Source organism: Porites lutea, chromosome 6, assembly GCF_958299795.1.
Source record: "Porites lutea chromosome 6, jaPorLute2.1, whole genome shotgun sequence".
Lineage (NCBI taxonomy): Eukaryota > Metazoa > Cnidaria > Anthozoa > Scleractinia > Poritidae > Porites > Porites lutea.
In genome coordinates this window covers 7,898,300-7,920,546 of record NC_133206.1, presented here as the reverse complement: position 1 = coordinate 7,920,546, position 22,247 = coordinate 7,898,300, and the positions used below count along the sequence as shown (strand labels likewise).

At 36.5% G+C, this 22,247-nt stretch overlaps 1 protein-coding gene and 1 long non-coding RNA gene across 2 annotated transcripts; both read left to right on the top strand.

Annotated features, from left to right (window-relative positions):
• The first annotated feature begins 10,567 nt into the window (after positions 1-10,567).
• Positions 10,568-16,769, top strand: LOC140941837 (uncharacterized). Its single transcript, XM_073390844.1, has 10 exons — positions 10,568-10,694; positions 11,777-11,914; positions 12,482-12,721; positions 13,621-14,046; positions 14,836-15,045; positions 15,149-15,316; positions 15,420-15,587; positions 15,691-15,882; positions 16,390-16,581; positions 16,753-16,769. Exons 1-10 carry the CDS (start codon positions 10,568-10,570, stop codon positions 16,767-16,769), a joined length of 1,878 nt encoding a protein of 625 aa, XP_073246945.1.
• Positions 16,770-17,114: 345 nt separating this feature from the next.
• On the top strand, positions 17,115-18,580 carry LOC140941098 (uncharacterized). The gene is made up of 3 exons (XR_012166420.1): positions 17,115-17,252; positions 17,726-17,917; positions 18,395-18,580. It is a non-coding gene; the product is annotated as an uncharacterized lncRNA (long non-coding RNA).
• The last annotated feature ends 3,667 nt before the right edge of the window (positions 18,581-22,247 follow it).

Genomic DNA, 22,247 nt, shown 5'->3' with positions numbered 1-22,247 from the left:
TACATCGCGCGCTGTGTGGAGGTTTCGTGGAGGTTTCGCATGACTAAACGCCGTGCAAAACATGTCGGGCGAAAGGCAACGAAAGCGTAAAGGGATTGAGAGCATCACTGAATATTGACGCGAAATGAGTCGGCGTTCACTAGGGAAAAGGGAATCGCTAGACTCTTTCAACCCGTGAAATCAGTTTAACTCGAAGTTGTTGTAACCTCAGTGCTTTAATAAAATGAGAAATGTCGCCGGTCTATTGAAGCCGGTCGTTTGCACAATAAAGCAGGTAGGACGCCAAGTGTTATTTTTTTGTTGAATAATAAAAGACCAATAAAAGAATAAATATCAAAGCAGAAATTGCTCTCCTCAAACTGTAAATTATGAATGATCCTGAGAGAATATTCAGTGTGTTAAGGATTTCCCTGCTGTACTGTTAGCTCTATACAAGAGAGGAAGGGCGATTCTTTTTAATTTCCGTTTCGCTGACACAGCTTTAGCAGAAATCTCTATGTAGTCGTTTTCGTCGACAAAACGAATAGCAATATCGCTATCTGTTCTCCGCTCTCTCTCTTCGTGAAGGACGCGTGGCTCTGAGCGTGGATCATCCACGCGGAACACATTCGCGCTATGTGATTGGCTGTTGCCTTATCCTCCTTGGGATCTGTGGTCTTAAAAATCACTCGAGAAGAATTACCCATGGAATAGGGTGTGTATGGGGGATGTATTCTCTGTCCTCTTTATCCTCTCTTGATGTAAGTACATGTACCACGGCTTCAATCACATTTACCGAAAACTGGTAGGGGAACTGTAAAAGAATAAATAAATAAAAAAGATAGATAAATAAATAAATAAATAAATGGATAAATAAATCAATAATAACGTTTTCGAGGTAGCGCATCCACGTACTGGTTCTCTCTCAACCTTTTTCTCTCTCTATCGTTCATGGTCGATTTGTAATTTGAAGACGTTGTAAATGCAACTCTTGAAAAGGGCTATGTGACGTTATTTGCATTGCTTATCCTTTTAAAAAGCTAAAACGTCTTTCGTATCAATTGAAATCCAGTCCATTTTTGTTATCTAAGACTATATTTAGGCACTGAAGTTGTCTCCTATCCTATTTTCACGGATGGCAAAGACGGACACGCATTGAAACTTGACTGAAAAGTAACGTTATGCTCCCTAATGCAATTTGCCTGATATCTCCTTCATAACCTAATAAGGCCATGACTAGGAACTAACTTCATGTTTTGTAGTTTTTGTTATAACTAGGAACTAACTTCAGCACAGAATTAACCTAAAACAGCAATATCGACCTCATGACATTAGCTAAATTATGTACCTTTTCAGGTATGATAAAATAGCTTCAATGCCATGGACTCTCAGTCAAACAAAGTCCTATATAGAATAGCACTCAATTAAATACTTTTGAGACGATAAAAAATTAAAGTATATTACCTCCCTTCTTCATTGGTCTCAAAAGTGGAAGCTGTAGAACAGACTTGAGCTGCTGCTTCTTGCGACAACAACAGTGGTTAGTTGGTAGTGGGCAGTCGTCGTCGTACTATGGCAACGTTCCCAGTCGGGTGGACATTTATCATGAATATAAGTGGATGTACCACGGTTCCAGTCGCATTTACCGGCAGCTGGCAGCAAAACTGTAAATAAATAAATAAATAAATAAATAAATAAATAAATAAATAAATAAATGAATAAATAAATAAGTATATAAATAATAATTTTGAGGAAGTAAAAAATGATTTTGAAGTAGCACATCCACATACTGATTCTTCCTCTGCCATTCATGGTCGAATTGGAATTTGGAAACGTTGGCTTTTTATGAGAGCGGAAAACCGGAGTACCCAGAGAAAAATCTCTCGGAACAAAGGGAAGAACAAACAACAAACACAACCCTTAATGGCGTCGACGCCGGGATTTGAGCCCGGGCCACACATTGGTGGGATCGGGAGGCGAGGGCTTTCCCCCGCTACGCCACTCTCGCTCCCTAATTAAAGAGCGTACTGTGTACATTCTAAGTATAAAATATAATTTCCGTCTTGGCATAATATTCTTATAGGAATTGGAATTTGGAAGGAGGATGAATGCCCTGTGAACCTGAATAACGCATGCTAGCTACAGTGAGTGCAACTATAAGTTTTCAGAACAGGGAGAAGGAAACATTTTTAGCCGTAACGAGATTGTTGTCCATCAGCTCTTTGTTAATGTTGCACTAACAAAACTCGTTTAATGCCTTTCTTTTCTAGATACATGAGTTCAATTAAAAGTTTAACAGTCAAACGAATTAAATAAATTCAAGGCAAACATCGGCATTTGAACCGTGAATCGAAGGAAGGGATTAGGGAAAGCATTGGAGCGGACTAAGTTGCCTGGATTCTTATTCTCACAGAAGAAGATAAAGGTCAAGGTTATTGAAGAGCAAGATTTTCAAACTAACGTAACTCCTCAGTCCGTAAAACTAACAGTTAATGATGTCGGCTTTGAATTTCATTTACTTACCATGCACAGCATGAGCAGTGATCCCCAAAACATACAGCAAGAACAGAAACACGCCAATTTTGAGATCCATGATTCAACTGCAATGCACTAAATCAATTAGTTCAGGGGCACCCAACGACAATTTTCGGAAAATATCTGTTCGGAAGACGATTTTAGATCTAGAATTTTCGGAACATTTGTTGTAAAATTTCTTGCTTGCCTGCCTCTCCTAGGATTTTCGAATATCTAAAAAATGGTATAATTGCCCATTTTTAACGGATTTTTACCCTTAAAAGGTCACCTAGAATTTTCGGGAGCCTTTTTTCTGGCTGAAAGTTTCGAAAAGGTAAGTTTTGATCCCTATAATTTTCGGATCACTAGACTTTCAGCTAGAAAAAATTAAATCCGAACAGATGAAAAATTTTTTAGGGGATAAAAATATGCCTATATCTACCGTTTTAAGTACTAAAATACGTTTAACAATGCTATGTTTAAGTGGTTTTGAACATTATTCTTGTTGGGTGCCCCTATTAGTTGCACTGGAAATGTACAAGGCCTAGGAGAATGATGGGGTCACTAACGAAAATTAGACCAGGTGAGGTAATAAACGATATGAGCTCAAACAAATGAAAGAGTAAATTAATTTGTTTAGAATAGTGAGAAAAAGTCAGAGTATGCCGTTGAGTTTTCCTTTTTTATGCTTAAATCTTCAGAAAACTAAAGTGAACATACCCCACTCTTGGAAGAAAGTAGGGCGCTGCGGTAGCAACGGCGACGTGAGAGGGCAGCAAACAGAATCTACTCCAACTTCAACGTGGCAAATGAGCAATGGAAGCGGTCTTTTAGATAGTTGTTGCAACATTGATATAGTTATGATCTCAAAAGAGTAAAACCAAACATGATAAGCGCATGACTAATACCAAATTAATCATGTTCAGTTTTTACAACTTCCTTTTTTCTCCTTAATGATTACTTAAGACTTTTTCCTAGAGCTGCTGACTTTAATGGCTACTAAACAAATTGAGTTAAATTTCACCTTGCTGCATAAAATAACAAGTACGCTGCTTCATAATGATATCTTTAAAAAAAAGTTGAAATAAAAGCCGGGAGGAATATTTTCGGGTGATTTTTCACACGTGTCGGTACATCCAATTCCACACAAGTAATTCCCCGGCCACTCCCTAATGGCAAACCAAATGGCTTTGGCTGTTATCAAGATCATTACAATGCTTTTTTAAACATTTTAGTGTAGCAAAATTCATATTTTTAGTTATTCTTTCCTGGACAATTATCTGTAATTTCTTATTGATCTCGAACAGAAACGTGTATTAAGATTGCAGCGAAAACTGACGTTTGCTGAGGTCCCTTGGAATGTAACGTGAATGAGGTGACACTCTGTCCCAGGTGATGATGCAGGTCACGAGGCTAGAGCACGAAAGCTTACTTGACAAAAACTGGGAAAACAGGACACTGGATATGATCACTTGGTTAAAAGTAGATGTGATGAAGAAAAGATCATAATTGCCCAATACTCCTAAATTTCATTTGTAGGATGTCACACAAGACCTTGCTTCTGGAAATGTCAAGCCCTCGCTCTTCTGCAAGTAACAGAGCAGGTGCTTTAAAATTTGCAAATGGATTGACGAGTTCCTGTTTTTCATTTTTGGTTTGTTTGTTTGTTTGTGTTTGTTTTCTTTTGTTAATTTTATTTGTATTCTTGCGCGTTATGCGAATATAATATTATTCCTCCTCCCTAGACGCGGTACTGCCTGAGAACATTTGTCAAGAACATCGCAGTTGTTCATGAGATGTCATGAGCAGCACTACATGTCCTACATTGAAACTTTTTAGTAATACTTACATTAATGTTGAAAATAAAAATTCAACTGACAGGCTGCAAACTAAGGAGCTATCAAAAGTCAAACGGAGGGAGCTGCCACCAGATTGAGTGAAACGTAAAAATAACTGCTCAAAACATTAAAAGAAGGTATGGCATCGCCCAGAATCACGAGACACATCCGGGAACTTTAAGCGCACTCTGAGCGCCAAATTTGAAACGATGATCAGCGAACCGAGGCCAAAACAAAGCAAAAAGGGTCAAAACTGTTCAGAATGGCTCACGTTTTAGAATTTTTCGCCTTAAATATATAAAAATTATTAGTGTCAGCATATGGATTTTGTAGAAGAGACGTTAATTAAAAATACAAGACCACTGGTGACATTGTAGACCTTGTAAAAGTTCTGGCTTTTTCGACGTGTTTGAAAATCGGCTACTTTAGTCACTTTTTTGTATGAGAGGTCACGTTTGAGGCTAAATATCTGTTCGGCAAGTCACTTTATTCATGCGTCAGCATATGGCTGTGTTAGTTTGGTCATTAGGGGAGACTCTCTGAAAGTTTGGTACGATCACGTTGTTGGGAAGTTCTGGCAAATACAAAAGAAGGGACGATAGGCAATCTTGAAGTTGATTGCAATTGCGGTTTTTTAAAACTTATCAGCTCCACAGTTTTCCAAAGTTCATTTTCGTTGTTTGTAACGTTTGATATAATTCTTGATTTTTGGGAATCAAATTTGTTTGAAACTAGCTGTAAGTTATTTTGTCATTCACAAATACTTTCTTCAATGCCACAGCGTAGTTGGCATTACGAATGGAACAAAATGAACTAGCCACACAGCCCCTTTAATTGAATTAAAAGAACGCCACGTTCTAATAAGAAATACGAGATAGTCTGATTCCATGTGAGCCGGCCAACTTTCAGAAGGATTGGATTCGTGCGCGGTGGTCGGTGGTCATGTTGGCAATTTAAAGTTTCCAGATATCGACGAACACGTATTTGTCCAAGTGAGACCTGTTGTCTGTACTCTTCATTTTTGAAGTGATTCTCTTCTGTGAAGAACATTAACTTCCAGCTGGCACATCCTCGTTAAAAGGAACGAAATGGAATGGTAACAATAATAACTAAAAAAGGAAAATTAATTGTCTCCATATGCAAACCTGCTACTTTCAGGGGCACCCAACGAGAATATAGTTCAAAACCACTTAAACATAGCATTGTTAAACGTATTTTAGTATTTAAACGGTAGATATAGGCATATTTTTATCCCTAAAAAATTTTTCATCCGTTCGGATTTCCTACCTGAAAGTCTAGTGATCCGAAAATTATAAGGATCAAAACTAACTTTTTCGAAAATTTCAGCCAGAAAAAAAGCTTCCGAAAATTCTAGGTGACCTTTTTACGGTAAAAATCCGTTAAAAATGGGCAATTATACGATTTTTTCGATGTTCGAAAATCCTAGGAGAGGCAGGCAAGCAAGAAATTTTACAACAAATGCTCCGAAAATTCTAGATCTCAAATCATCTTCCAACCACATATTTTCCGAAAATTGACGTTGCGTGCCCCAGCACATTCTGGAATAAGGTAAACCTTTGTTTTAACGTTCTCGTTGGACAAAGCATAAGCCACTGAAAAATTTGTTTTGCTTCTAGTTTTGTTTTGTTTTGTTCTGGTTTTGTGCGTTACCTCGCAAACGTCATAAAACCGGAAAGCAATTGGTCCAAGAAAATTAACATATAGTAGAATAAATATTTTAAAGTCTTGGTTTCCTTCCACGCATTACGAACATCACGCAAGCGGATTTGTGTCATCCGTACCACGAAAATGCGGACGTTAGTTGTTCCAAGTATCTCAGAATTTTTGTTGTCCCAGGTAAAAGAACGCAAAAGATTACATAACAGCATTCCATTTTCCCTAAATTTCTGCCAATTTCAAGCGTTAGCAACTATTAAAAAGGCCCATAAATTCGAGGACGAAAATCTTTGATTAGCTCTTGCAGTGACGGGTTACAAATCACGCTCAGTTTACGATGATGGGTCACTGCTTTTACATCTTTGTACTGGACTTGGAAATCCGGTTTAAATAATAACCTAAGAAAATGTATCTGGTGTGGTTCAGTTTTATCCTTGGTTCAAATTTTCTTTTGTTTTGTTTTTCGGGTATGGTAATATATGATAATAACATGATAATTAGTTTAAAACAAGAGAAACGAAAATTTAAAGCAAGGATTAAATTGAACCACAACGTATCCATTCAAGTGAAATTTACCAAGTAGAAATTTCTCGTGGTCACTGTCAAACGTTTCAACCCTAAGGCAAGAAAATTATGCTTACGGTAATTCAATTGTGTTTTCTTTACTTTACGCAAGTATGACTCTTGAAAATATTGAACAGATCGCAACGTAACAATAAAATGGCAAAAAAGTCATTCTCTATTTGAATAGCGAGCTTTTTCCTTGATCAAAGTACGTGATGTTTTATTTACCGCAAACAAAACGTGAACGACATTCTTCTGTCATTAAATCTCATCGTACATGACCATTAAGCTTCTCAACTTTTTCAGTGAACTGATATTTGGTTCATATTATATTTCACATTTTATGGATCTAAGTCTTGTTGTTAGTTTATTAAACTATCACGAACAATGAACACTAAAATAAACACATGATCCGGAGAAGAATAAAATTTCCCGTTAGTATATGAAATGAGGAAAGCAAACAAATGTAAGAAGTTTTTTTACTTTGCATTTTTGCAAACGCCTTTTTTTATAACAGCCAGAGCAAATGAATATACAATGTACAGTACAATTCAATGTTTTAAATAAAAGGTAAATAATGCAATAAAAATTAAAGGTATAAATAGTCCATAAAATAGAGTGTCTTGATAACAGAGGTTGATGAAGAATTTCTTGGTTGAAATCTCTCTCTCACGTATCCACGTGGTATTTGAAAAAGATAATTTTTCTAGAAAGAGCACACCTCGAACGCGCATCCGGAAAACTTAAAAGAAGAGGATGTCTCGAGGATCGTTTTTAAAGTGCTGTACCACAAATGCATTCCTTTCATTGGTACATATTTTCTTTTCTTTTTTTCCTCCTTACGTGACGATATTCAACTGATAAAGCTGAACAGCACTAGAGGGAAGTTAAATATGGTCAAATGTCTTAAAGTTCTTGAGTTTGCTGATAAAACTTGCGTTTTAATATCCAAACGTAAATAGATATGTTTCTAACATCTGTGCCAAGGGCAAACTTGGATATCAGAAAAATTTCCCTTCATACAGTAGCATGAGATATGACCAGTCTTTAAAGTTGGTTATACAAGACTGTTAGCTTAAGGTGGCATGATCATTTAAGCTCCCCCTTCCCCCGGCGTTGTTATCGCCTTTTCGGCTTAAGGCAATACTAAACGGAAACGGGGCACTCCTCCCCCCCCGTCTATTTCACACTACTATAGAGAAAGGTGAGGTTTAGTGACTCGTACACTAAGTTGAGTTACTGAGTAGACAAAATACTGCAGTCAGACCATTCCAATGAACTTCTTTGACATTACTTTAACAAGATGCTATTTTGTTTGTCTAATCGATTAAATCTAAAATTTTTGTCAAGTTTTGACTTTGGCTACTTTTAGTATTGAAAGGGTTAAAGTGGCCTTTAACCATAGAGACCGGAATTTAATGAATCTAATATAGGTCGTGTGGCTACATCTGTAGAGCTGATCAAGGTAGTATTGTACAAGCTTTAATTGAAGAGGAAAGTTTTACTTTTGAAAAACAAACTCCCAGTATTGTAAAATAATAAAGAAACATATGGCTTAGTGTGTATTATCTTTTTTTTTCTCTGAAAGAAGGCATTTCTTAATCTGTACACGTTCAATATAGCTTGTATCTTCACTACGGTCATGACCTTTAAGAGAGGAAGTGAAGGGGTGATATGATCGAGTTTAATGCGATCACGAAGGTAACTTTTGCTGTGTAATAAGTGTCTTATTCTGTAGGTGTGACTCCACAACAAGAATTAAACTTTAAGTCCGGCAGTCTTTTGAAAGATTTCATGCGGGCAATATTCTTCTTCTGGCGCACACAATTGTCAATGTGCAAAACAAATACTGGGTTTCCTTTTTTTTTTTAATTTTCAAGAGAGGATCAAAGTGTTCAGATGATTTTAAGAAAAGGGAAAAAATGATGCAGCGGCAAAGGGCCTTTTATACAATCAACCTGATAATTTGAGGGGCAAAGAAGGCAAATTGTTGTGCCTGAGTCTGCCAGTTGTAGAAAGTCGACAGTAAAATGTAAAGATTCGTGCTCTGCTTATGATCGACCTCACACTCCTCACTCGTCCACTACCCGTCCCCCCTCCCCCCTTCTTACTCCACCCATATGAAATGGTTAAGTTTCTCATTGAGGGCTGAGTGAAACAAAAAAAAAATGTTGGCTTTAACAACTGAAGTTGAAATTCCATTTTATCACCATTGCCCTCAGTCAGAGCGAATCAATATCAATGCACCAGTTTGCGTCGATTCCCTCTTTCCGAGAGCTTAAACGGTCGATACGTCAGTCAGCTTTCCAGTCTTTTCACGTTGATAATTTGACTTTATCATTGCTAAAACCAACACTTTTTATGTATACGTGTGGTCAGCCATAACCTTACATTGGCAAAGTGATCAAAGTGGCTGTTGAAGTGGTTAACTTAAAAGTATTGGGCCACACGTAGGATACTAACGGGAAATCGTGCCTGGTCTCAGCATTCCTGTCCGCTTATAAAAGAGTACGTTATCTCCTCCAGAACCAAACAGTTGGATATTCACGTCTTGTTGCAAGTCGTGTTCATCAACCAGCCTCTGAATTTCTTCTCAAGTTCGCATTGCCTGATATGTGCGAAGTATTGGAGTGAAGTAAGTTGTGCTGTTAAAAGTTTACACGCATTTTCGCTCAAATGAATTTTAAACATTAACTGATACTTCTGAGCCTTTTTTTTGGCTTTTCGATCCACAGCTAGTCAAAAGTAGTCTATTCATTTTTATTATGAATTATTGGTGGGATATTTTTTATTATTACAAAGCTTGCTTTGTAATACTAGTATTACTGTTACTGGTATAGCAAAGTTCAGGTTTAGTTGGTCAACCGGAAAATGATGACCTGTCTTCTGGATTTTATAGAAAGAGGGCAGAGGACTCCGCTTTGATCCGTAGCGAATCTTTTTTCCATGCTAACGATCTCTTTAGTTTACATTTGTATATATACCAATGAAGATGAAATAAGATTCAGTAACATGGCTTTAATTTGAGTTTTCAATTCAATTTTTTTCTTTCGAACATTTTTTCCCCTAAGAGCACACATTTGGCGCAACATGTCCACGATCGTCACAGCATTGACTTTAGTAGTAAACGACTATCCTCTTCCTGATATTAAACATTTCCACTGTTGCTTTTTGCAGTTGTACTATGGATCTGAAGATTCGTGTATACTGTTTGCTTTGCTAGTAGTAAACGACTATCCTCTGCCTGATATTAAACATTTTCATTGTTGCTTTTTGCAGTTGTACTATGGATCTGAAGATTCGTATATACTGTTTGCTGACTGCCCTGGTTGCAGTTTATAATGTTCAAGGTATGCCACAATGTTAATTTTAGACTTGGTAAAGGTCACTCGATCGTGAGACCGGAGAAACTGGAAATTAGAAATCATGCATTATTTTCTATCAACCTTTTAAGCCGTTATTGCGCAGTTATCAATTTAACTCAACGTGATATCTTTGTGTAAAATTTCCGGAAGTTGATTAGAAAAATCTTCCGCATTGACGTGTTATATGGCAACCTCGTTCCAGGGGTTTTCCTTAGGAATAGAGCCCTTGGGAAGTGGTTTTCAATTGCTCTGCGAGAGAGGAGTGACGGGAAGCGAGGGAGTGTTATTGGCGATATCAAGACTGAATAATGCAAATATAAAAAAAGTATACACACATTGGCATTTACTCTACCCCGTCTCGTAAACTGCACAAAGATTTTCAGGTTGTCCGCCATTCTCTTATCATGTGTTAGCAAAGGAAGTTGAAACGTCGTGTTCGCGGATTTCAAAGTCTATTTCTTGGCCCATCGCGTAGAATTCCCAGTCCACGGAGGTCAACAAAAAATTTCCCGTCCGGGTTGGGGTTAGTGTGTTGTCTTTTTGCCGTGACAGTTCTAAATGAAGCATACACGAAGCAAAAAGAACTAGACGGTCAAAGAGGACTGGAAACAAGTTTGAAAAATAACAAAGATGGCGGACGGAGTCGCGAAGAAAATGTTTTTTGGCTTTCCAAGACGTTTTCTGGAAGTTTTCTTCGCGCTGTCTACCCATCACGAGTTCAGGTCAAATTCAAAGGAAAACAAATCGTATTCGTATCGTATTCCATGGTTTAAAAGACTTTGGTGGTTTAAAGGCAGACAAGAGATGTCACGATTTCAAGTGGTACCCTTCGCAATTTCTGCTAACTTTTGTTTTAATCTTTCCGTGAAAATCTACGCACGCGAAAATCCATACAAAAATGGCGAATTTTTGGTTCGTATTTAAAGCAAAAAAAACAAACAAACAAACAAAACAGTGAAATCCGATTAGCTGGCATTAACCGAAGGTAAGATCTTAAATTTGATGTTTCTCGATATTTATATTCCGGTGGTACCCGTTAAGAATTGGTTACGAGCAACTCACAATCAGAGACAGAAAACCCCCAAAGTCGCTTCAGTCTTACTATTTCGCCATATCTTAAAGACCAAATCGTGGCTCGAATGCGGCTCTAGCCTGTTGAATTCCCGGATGTGACCGGGCATTGTACGCGACGCGGCGGAGCAGGCCAAATATTCCCTGCTTTCTAGTTCTAAAAAATATACTAATCAAGACCATCATCTTTGCACCTTGCCCAAGAACGAAGTTGAGCTTAAAAATTCAAAAATTGCAGCTTGCAGAATTAGTAGGCTATACAGGTTCCAGTTCTAGTGAGGAAACTAACTTAGTTTGGCTTAATGCTGAACGAAGCTTTTATGACTGAAAAGATTTTAAAAATGGGGAAAATTCTCCAATAAATAGGGATTTGCGAAATCAAACTACTTGTTCCCACTTTTGGGAGACAGCAGGAACAAAGTTGCATTAAGAAAACACAGATGCAACTACAAATAAAAAACTAGGGAAGAAAAATAAAAGAAATAAACTGCACTCGTGCAAAACAGTGCAAAAGTATGACAGACCGATAAGTAGTGGCATCAGTTTGTTGGCGACCCTAATATACCAAAGTGATGTAATTATTGAGAATTTAGCTTCTATATATTATAGATCTACACATGCGGTCTTTCCAGGATGAGTTCTGAACTGATGTTCATTGTTAATTATTAACAATGAACATCAGTTCAGAACTCATCCTGGAAAGATTAAATTTAAAGATTATGTCTATTTGGTTTGGCTTATCACATTTTTATGTTTTCTTTCTCTCAGCTTATCAAAGTTGTGACTGGCCAGTAGGATCTTGTCAGTTCTACAAGGATCCCTGCCCACACGGCACAGTACGGTGCCCTGCCAATGACAAAGGATGCAATTTGAAGACAAACTACTGCTGTTGTAACAAGGCATTGGGTGAGTTATTGAAATAAAGTGGTCAAAACAGTGGCGTTGATTTTTGCTGGTAACGTGAAAGAACCCTGCATGACAATATTCAACACAACATGTTCAAAAGATCTGGACAAATCTCTGGATTGAGAGAGCCAGATAAAGGCTAATTATTTAAATTTGCTCATTTATATAATCACAACGGTGACAAAAGTGCATAACCACTTTTAGGGCCTGTTTACATGGAGGTGGGGGACCCCAGATACGTGGGGTGACATGTGGTGGGTCACCATGTAAACGTGATCAAATTAAATATGAACAGGTGGGTTACCCCACGTGTTACCTCACCTACCTGGGTCCCCCACCCCCATGTTAACAGGCCTTAATTTATTAGTACTTATCTTTATCAATTTAATCAAAATCTATTCATTTCTATTACCATTTTAAAATTCAAATTAAATTAAAATTGCTTCATAGTAAATCCAAACCTTTGCCTGAATCTTAATTAAGTTGAATTTCCACTGACTTCTATTACTTCCATGAATTAAAATAATTTTGCGTAGATTTGATTTTTCTCATTTAATTGCTTTTAAGTAACCACTAAACCCACTCCTAAACCAACGACGACATCTGAACCTACAACAACGCCGCCTGAACCCACGACGACGCTGCCCTTACCAACGACGAAGCCGCCTCACCCATATGCGTGCGACTGGCCATTTGGAAAATGTGGGTACTACTTGCATCCTTGCCCACCAAACATGATACGCTGCCCACACAATGACAAAGGGTGTAGTAAGACAAATCACTGCTGTTGCTACAGGTTCCCACCAAGTAAGTTGTTAACAACTAGCAGTAAGTATAAAAATTTAGACATTTTTATCTGATCATATTGTATCAGTCACATAAACTAAATCACGCTGATCACTTTACGAGAAAAACTGTTATTTTGTTGTTAAAATGTGCAAACTAATGTCAAACAAGATGAAATGAATATCACTTTGGTTGAAATATACAAAGAAATGCATTGGGAGAAATTTGGGGTTTGGAAATAGCCCCGATCAACAGTTTCGTTTTTATCTGTGGTGCTGAAACGTGCTGAAATTTATTCAAGCATGCTTGGTTTCTTATACTACAAATACGCGCCCTCAAAGAGAATCTGGTAATTTTTTTAAACCAAGGACTGGTGGTATTTCAAAGTTGAGAGAGAATTTATTTTTAACATGTTTAGTGAAAAGTTAAAAACATAGACAGTCAGTGTGGAAGAAAATTTGAAAAATAGCAAATCAGTAACAGACACTTATAATGCTATGTGTCGAAAGCACTGCCGAAACCCTTTTTTTTCCGGAAACTTATACAACTGGATTGTTGACAACGTATATAAAGGCATCAAATACCTGGAGAACTTAAGGAAAAAAAGATAAAAGCCTAATATATTCCTTCTCTCCACCCCGCATGATACTTTTGACATCACGTTGAAGTTAAATTACTGCTACTGCTATTAAAATCTTCAATTTGTTAGGCCCCAGCTCAGTGTTTAAACGTTGAATATAGCGCTGAAGCCACCGGGTAAATCTCTATCCGAGTAAATAAGTGTTGGGGGAACCATGCACCCTGAAAAGAGATTAATCCAGCGGATAGGGTTTTCCTCTGGGGATAAAACTGGGGTCAGAATTGTATAATTTTATCTAAGTTCATGATCTGATATCTCCTATCATTTAATTGTTTTAAAGCAACTACTGAGCCTACAACGAAGCCTACTCCTCAACCAACGACTAAGCCACCTAAACCTTCAACAAAACCTCCTCATCCATACGTGTGTGACTATCCGGTTGGGTCTTGCTCGTACTATAAAGATCCGTGCCCACCAGGCACCATACCCTGCCCTGGCCGTGACAAAGGATGTAAACATAAAACAAATCGCTGCTGCTGCAACCACAAGACTCCTCCTACAACGAAGCCTACTCCTAAAACAACGACGAAGACACCTAAACCTTCAACAAAACCCCCTCATCCATACGCGTGTGACTATCCAATTGGGTCTTGCTCGTACTATAAAGAACCGTGCCCACCAGGCACCATACCCTGCCCTGGCCGCAACAAAGGATGTAAACATAAAACAAATCGCTGCTGCTGCTACCACAAGACTCCTCCACCAAGTAAGTTATTGACACTAACCAGTACGTATACATGAAGCAGAATATTTCAGTCATAACTTAAACAGACATGGCTTTCTTCTCGTAGCCCGCCCAAACATAAAAGCGGTGGATTTGAAGTAGAAACTACTAGAAAAACTACTTAAAAAACTACTAAAAACTACTAGAAACTAGTAAGACAGACCTAATGAAAAATAATTTATGCAACTAGCTGCAACTTATCTCGGATGGGAATACACAAAATTGCATGCTGAAAAATTATAGCTCGGCGGGCTGAAAAAGTTTCTGTTTACGTTATTGAATTAGTTACATGGAGTCATACTGGGATCGGTCATCAACATTTTTGGATCAAAGCGAGCTGAAATTAAAACGAAGTGTCCTCTGTCACTTTTTCTTAAACAACGAACACAAGAGATACTCTTGCAGAACTCAAAAACAAATATTGAATGACCTCTAGTTCTTCCCAATATTTTTTCACACACACGATGAATTTCAAGCTGATCAAACAACTCAAAAGTAACGTTTTAGAAAATCAAACACTCTCCAGTATCCGTTTATGGTATCAGAACATTTAAATTAATAATGAATTTCCAGTCTGACTACCTTTTAAATTTTTTCCAAAGTTTTAAATTTGACATTTCTCTCTTTCTCTCTAATTGCAATTGCTTCAAAGTGACTACTAAACATTCACCAAAACCTAAATTTGACGTACTTTCCTCTTCTATTAGTTTCTTTTGTTAGATATCATTTCATCTTAATTTGACTTTCCTCTGATTATTTATTGATTCACAGTAACTACTAAGCCTACTCCTCAACCAACGACGAAGCCACCTAAACCTTCAACAAAACCTCCTCATCCATACGGGTGTGACTGGCCGATTGGGTCTTGCTCGTACTATAAAGATCCCTGCCCACCAGGCACCGTACCCTGCCCTGGCAACGACAAAGGATGTAAACATAAAACAAATCGCTGCTGCTGCTACCACAAGACTCTTCCACCAAGTAAGTTATTGACACCAACCACAGAATATTTCATTGTAATTGAAAAGAGACATGCCTAATTTTCTTAATCTGATTATTGTTGTTTCATTTATTTTTGCGAAAGCAACTGCAAAACCTACACCTAAACCATACGGGTGTGACTGGCCAACTGGGTATTGCTCGTACTATAAAGATCCGTGCCCAGCAGGCACCATACCCTGCCCTGGCAACGACAAAGGATGTAAACATAAAACAAATCGCTGCTGCTGCTACCACAAGACTCCTCCACCAAGTAAGTTATTGACACCAACCACAGAATATTTCATTGTAATTGAAAAGAGACATGCCGAATTTCCTTAATCTGATTATTGTTGTTTCATTTATTTTTGCGAAAGCAACTACAAAACCTACACCTAAACCATACGGGTGTGACTGGCCAACTGGGTATTGCTCGTACTATAAAGATCCCTGCCCAGCAGGCACCATACCCTGCCCTGGCAATGACAAAGGATGTAAACATAAAACAAATCGCTGCTGCTGCTACCACAAGACTCCTCCACCAAGTAAGTTATTGACACCAACCACAGAATATTTCATTGTAATTGAAAAGAGACATGCCTAATTTTCTTAATCTGATTATTGTCGTTTCATTTATTTTTGTGAAAGCAACTACAAAACCTACACCTAAACCCACGACAAAGCCACCTCATCCTCCGAAGAATGTATGCGATTGGCCGCTTGGAACTTGTACCTACAAGTACGATAAATGTCCACCCGATTGGGAACGCTGCCCTCAATATGATTCTGGATGTAAACTTGCAACAAATCACTGTTGTTGCCGCAAGAAGACGCCGCCAGGTAAGTGGTACTTTAGCTTTTCTTATCAAACTGCATTCCCTTGAGAATACAAAGCATGAAAAACCAAACTGAATGCTTTTTATGCCATTTATTTTACAAAAGAAGAGTTAAAAGTTGGGCAACATCATCTACCAACATTAAAATTTTAATTCTTTGTATCCAAATTTAATACACTATTCTGCTTGTTTTTCTAGCAATTAATAACGATAAAATTAATACTTTTGTTACACTGAGATAAATGAAAATTCCAGCGATGGACAAAAAATCAAGAACAAAGAAGGTTACTAACAAAGGTTTTTCTTTAAAGGTCATAGGGTAGAATTTGTGGAAAAAAAAAAATAACAAGAAACAGAAACAAAAATGGAAGTTTGCCTTTGTATCCAAGTTTAATAAATTATTCTGCTCGTTTTTGTAGCAATTGATAACGATGAAATTAATACGTTTGTTACTAAGTTTATTCATCTAAATGTTTCTTCCTTATATACTTTTTACTTATTTGTTATAAAGTGACTACCAAACCTCCACATAAGCCCAAGACAACGCCACCTCCTCCTCCGAAGAATGTATGCGATTATCCGGTTGGAACTTGTACCTATAAGTACGACCCATGCCCACCAAACTGGGAACGCTGCCCTCAGTATGATCATGGATGTAAAGTTAAGACAAATCACTGTTGTTGCCGCAAGAAGACGCCGCCAGGTAAGTAGTTGTCTTAGCTCTTCTTATGAAAATAATGGCATTCCTTTGCGGGAATGAAGAGAAAACAGAACATGAAAAACCAATTTGAATGCCTTTTATACAACAGAAGAGTTGAAGATGGGGCAACATGATCTTTCAAAATTAAAACTTTTCATGTTCCTTTTTTTATAGTAATATATGATGATTAGGTTTAAAACACTGAGATAAATTCAAATTTCAGCAACGGACAAAGAAACAACAACAAAGAAGGTTGCAAAGCAAAAGTTTTTCTTTAAAGGTCATAGTGTAGAATTTGTGGAAAAAAGGGAAAGAAAAACAAAACAAAAACAAAACTGGGAGTTTCCCTTTGTGTCCAAGTTTAATAAAAGTATTCTGCTCGTTTTTCTAGCAGTTGATAACAATGAAATTAATAATTTGTTCCTAAATTTATTGAGGTAAAGAGTTTTTCCTTATATGCTTTTCACTTATTTGTTATAAAGTGACTACCAAACCTCCACATAAGCCCAAGACAACGCCAACTCCTCCTCCGAAAAATGTATGTGATTATCCGGTTGGAACTTGTACCTATAAGTACGACCCATGTCCACCAAACTGGGAACGCTGCCCTCAATATGATTATGGATGTAAAGTTAAGACAAATCACTGTTGTTGCCGCAAGAAGACGCCGCCAGGTAAGTAGTTGTCTTAGCTGTTCTGATCAAATTGCATTCCTTTGCAGGAGTGAAGAACATACAAAGCATGAAAAACCAATTTGAATGCTTGCCATGTCATTTTTATGCAAAAAGAAGAGTTGAAGATGGGGCAACATCATCTACCAAAATTAAAAATTTTCATGTTCCTTTTTTTACAGTAATATATGATGATTAAGTTTAAAATACTAAGATAAATTCAAATTTCAACAACAGACAAAAAGATAACAACAAAGAAGGTTAAAAAGCAAAAGGTGATTGGGTAAAATATGTGGAAATAAGGGAAACAAAGACAAAATAAAAACAAAAATGGAAGTTTGCCTTTGTATCCAAGTTTAATAAACTATTCTGCTCGTTTTTCAAGCAATTGATAACTATGAAATTAATAATTTGTTTCTAAATTTATTAAGGTAAAGAGTTTTTCCTTATATGCTTTGCACTTATTTGTTTTAAAGTGACTACTAAACCTCCACATAAGCCCAAGACAACGCCAACTCCTCCTCCGAAGAATGTATGCGATTATCCGGTTGGAACTTGTACCTATAAATACGACCCATGTCCACCAGACTGGGAACGCTGCCCTCAATATGATTATGGATGTAAAGTTAAGACAAATCACTGTTGTTGCCGCAAGAAGACGCCGCCAGGTAAGTAGTTGTCTTAGCTCTTCTTATCAAATTGCATTCCTTTGCAGGAGTGAAGAAAATACAAAGCATGAAAAACCAATTTAAATGCTTGCCATGTCATTTTTATGCAAAAAGAAGAGTTGAAGATGGGGCAACATCATCTACCAAAATTAAAAATTTTCATGTTCCATTTGTACAGTAATATATGATGATTAAGTTTAAAATACTAAGATAAATTCAAATTTCAGCAACAGACAAAAAGATAACAACAAAGAAGGTTACAAAGCAAAAGGTGATTGAGTAAAATATGTGGAAATAAGGGAAACAAAGACAAAATAAAAACAAAAATGGAAGTTTGCCTTTGTATCCAAGTTTAATAAACTATTCTGCTCGTTTTTCAAGCAATTGATAACGATGAAATTAATACGTTTGTTACTAAGTTTATTCATCTAAATGTTTTTTTTTTCCTTATATACTTTTTACTTATTTGTTATAAAGTGACTACTAAACCTCCACATAAGCCCAAGACAACGCCAACTCCTCCTCCGAAGAATGTATGCGATTATCCGGTTGGAACTTGTACCTATAAGTACGATCCATGTCCACCAAACTGGGAACGCTGCCCTCAATATGATTATGGATGTAAAGTGAAGACAAATCACTGTTGTTGCCGCAAGAAGACGCCGCCAGGTAAGAAGTAGTCTTAGGTCTTCTTATGAAATTGCATTCCTTTTTGGGAGTGAAGAGAAAACGGAGTATGAAAAACTAATTTGAATGCCTGTCATGTCATTTTTATATAACAGAAGAGATGAAGATGGGGCAAACATCATCTACCAAAATTACAATTTTAATTTTCCTTTTTTTATAGTAATATATGATGATTTAGTTTAAAACACTGAGATAAATTAAAATTCTAGAGACGTACTAAAAATCAACAACAAAGAAGGTTACTGACAAAGGTTTTTCTTTAAAGGTCATAGGGTGGAATTTGTGGAAAAAACGAAAATAACAAAAAACAGAAAGAATAATGAAAGTTTGCCTTTATATCGAAGTTTAATAAACTATTCTGCTTGTTTTTATATCAATTGATAACGATGAAATTGATACATTTGTTACTAAGTTTATTCGTGTAAATATCTTTTTCTTATATACTTTTCATTTATATGTTATAAAGTGACTACTAAACCTCCACATAAGCCCAAGACAACGCCAACTCCTCCTCCGAAGAATGTATGCGATTATCCGGTTGGAACTTGTACCTATAAATACGATCCATGTCCACCAGACTGGGAACGCTGCCCTCAATATGATTATGGATGTAAAGTTAAGACAAATCACTGTTGTTGCCGCAAGAAGACGCCGCCAGGTAAGTAGTTGTCTTAGCTCTTCTTATGAAATTACATTCCTTTGCGGGAATGAAGAGAAAACAGAGCATGAAAAACCAATTTGAATGCCTGTCATGTCATTTTTATACAACAGAAGAGTTGAAGATGGGGCAACATCATCTACCAAAATTAAAAATTTTCATCTTCCTTTTTTTATAGTAATGTAATTATGATGATTAAGTTTAAAACACTGAGATAAATTCAAATTTCAGCAACGGAGAAAAAAACAACAACAAAGAAGGTTGCAAAGCAAAAGTTTTTCTTTAAAGGTTATAGGGTAGAATTTGTGAAAAAAGGTAAAAAAAAAAAAAAACAAAAACAAAACTGGGAGTTTGCCTTTGTATCCAAGTTTAATAAACTATTCTGCTCGTTTTTCTAGCAATTGATAACGATGAAATTAATACGTTTGTTACTAAGTTTATTCATCCAAATGTTTTTTTTTCCTTATATACTTTTTACTTATTTGTTATAAAGTGACTACTAAACCTCCACATAAGCCCAAGACAACGCCAACTCCTTCTTCGAAGAATGTATGTGATTATCCGGTTGGAACTTGTACCTATAAATACGATCCATGTCCACCAGACTGGGAACGCTGCCCTCAATATGATTATGGATGTAAAGTTAAGACAAATCACTGTTGTTGCCGCAAGAAGACGCCGCCAGGTAAGTAGTTGTCTTAGCTCTTCTTATCAAATTGCATTCCTTTGCGGGAGGGAAGAGAATACAAAGCATGAAAAACCAATTTGAATGCTTGTCATGTCATTTTTATACAAAAGAAGAGTTGAAGATGGGGCAACATCATCTACCAAAATTAAAAATTTTCATGTTCCTTTTTTTATAGTAATATATGATGATTAAGTTTAAAACACTGAGATAAATTCAAATTTCAGCAACGGACAAAAATCAACATCAAAGAAGGTTACAAAGCAAAAGTTTTTCTTGAAAGGTTATAGGGTAGAATTTGTAAAAAAAGGGAAAGAAAAACAAAACAATAACAAAACTGGGAGTTTCCCTTTGTATCCAAGTTTAATAAACTATTCTGCTCGTTTTTATAGCAATTGATAACGATGAAATTAATACGTTTGTTAGTAAGTTTATTCATCTAAATGTTTTTTTTTCCTTATATACTTTTTACTTATTTGTTATAAAGTGACTACTAAACCTCCACATAAGCCCAAGACAACGCCAACTCCTCCTCCGAAGAATGTATGCGATTATCCGGTTGGAACTTGTACCTATAAGTACGATCCATGTCCACCAAACTGGGAACGCTGCCCTCAATATGATTATGGATGTAAAGTGAAGACAAATCACTGTTGTTGCCGCAAGAAGACGCCGCCAGGTAAGAAGTAGTCTTAGGTCTTCTTATGAAATTGCATTCCTTTTTGGGAGTGAAGAGAAAACGGAGTATGAAAAACTAATTTGAATGCCTGTCATGTCATTTTTATATAACAGAAGAGATGAAGATGGGGCAAACATCATCTACCAAAATTACAATTTTAATTTTCCTTTTTTTATAGTAATATATGATGATTTAGTTTAAAACACTGAGATAAATTAAAATTCTAGAGACGTACTAAAAATCAACAACAAAGAAGGTTACTGACAAAGGTTTTTCTTTAAAGGTCATAGGGTGGAATTTGTGGAAAAAACGAAAATAACAAAAAACAGAAAGAATAATGAAAGTTTGCCTTTATATCGAAGTTTAATAAACTATTCTGCTTGTTTTTATATCAATTGATAACGATGAAATTGATACATTTGTTACTAAGTTTATTCATCTAAATGTTTTTTTTTCCTTATATACTTTTTACTTATTTGTTATAAAGTGACTACTAAACCTCCACATAAGCCCAAGACAACGCCAACTCCTTCTTCGAAGAATGTATGTGATTATCCGGTTGGAACTTGTACCTATAAATACGATCCATGTCCACCAGACTGGGAACGCTGCCCTCAATATGATTATGGATGTAAAGTTAAGACAAATCACTGTTGTTGCCGCAAGAAGACGCCGCCAGGTAAGTAGTTGTCTTAGCTCTTCTTATCAAATTGCATTCCTTTGCGGGAGGGAAGAGAATACAAAGCATGAAAAACCAATTTGAATGCTTGTCATGTCATTTTTATACAAAAGAAGAGTTGAAGATGGGGCAACATCATCTACCAAAATTAAAAATTTTCATGTTCCTTTTTTTATAGTAATATATGATGATTAAGTTTAAAACACTGAGATAAATTCAAATTTCAGCAACGGACAAAAATCAACATCAAAGAAGGTTACAAAGCAAAAGTTTTTCTTGAAAGGTTATAGGGTAGAATTTGTAAAAAAAGGGAAAGAAAAACAAAACAATAACAAAACTGGGAGTTTCCCTTTGTATCCAAGTTTAATAAACTATTCTGCTCGTTTTTATAGCAATTGATAACGATGAAATTAATACGTTTGTTAGTAAGTTTATTCATCTAAATGTTTTTTTTTCCTTATATACTTTTTACTTATTTGTTATAAAGTGACTACTAAACCTCCACATAAGCCCAAGACAACGCCAACTCCTCCTCCGAAGAATGTATGCGATTATCCGGTTGGAACTTGTACCTATAAGTACGATCCATGTCCACCAAACTGGGAACGCTGCCCTCAATATGATTATGGATGTAAAGTGAAGACAAATCACTGTTGTTGCCGCAAGAAGACGCCGCCAGGTAAGAAGTAGTCTTAGGTCTTCTTATGAAATTGCATTCCTTTGCAGGAATGAAGAGAAAACAGAGCATGAAAAACCAATTTGAATGCCTTTTATACAACAGAAGAGTTGAAGATGGGGTAAACATCATCTACCAAAATTAAAATTGTAATTTTCCTTTTTTTATAGTAATATATGATGATTTAGTTTAAAACACTGAGATAAATTAAAATTCTAGAGACGGACAAATAAATCAACAACAAAGAAGGTTACTAACGAAGGTTT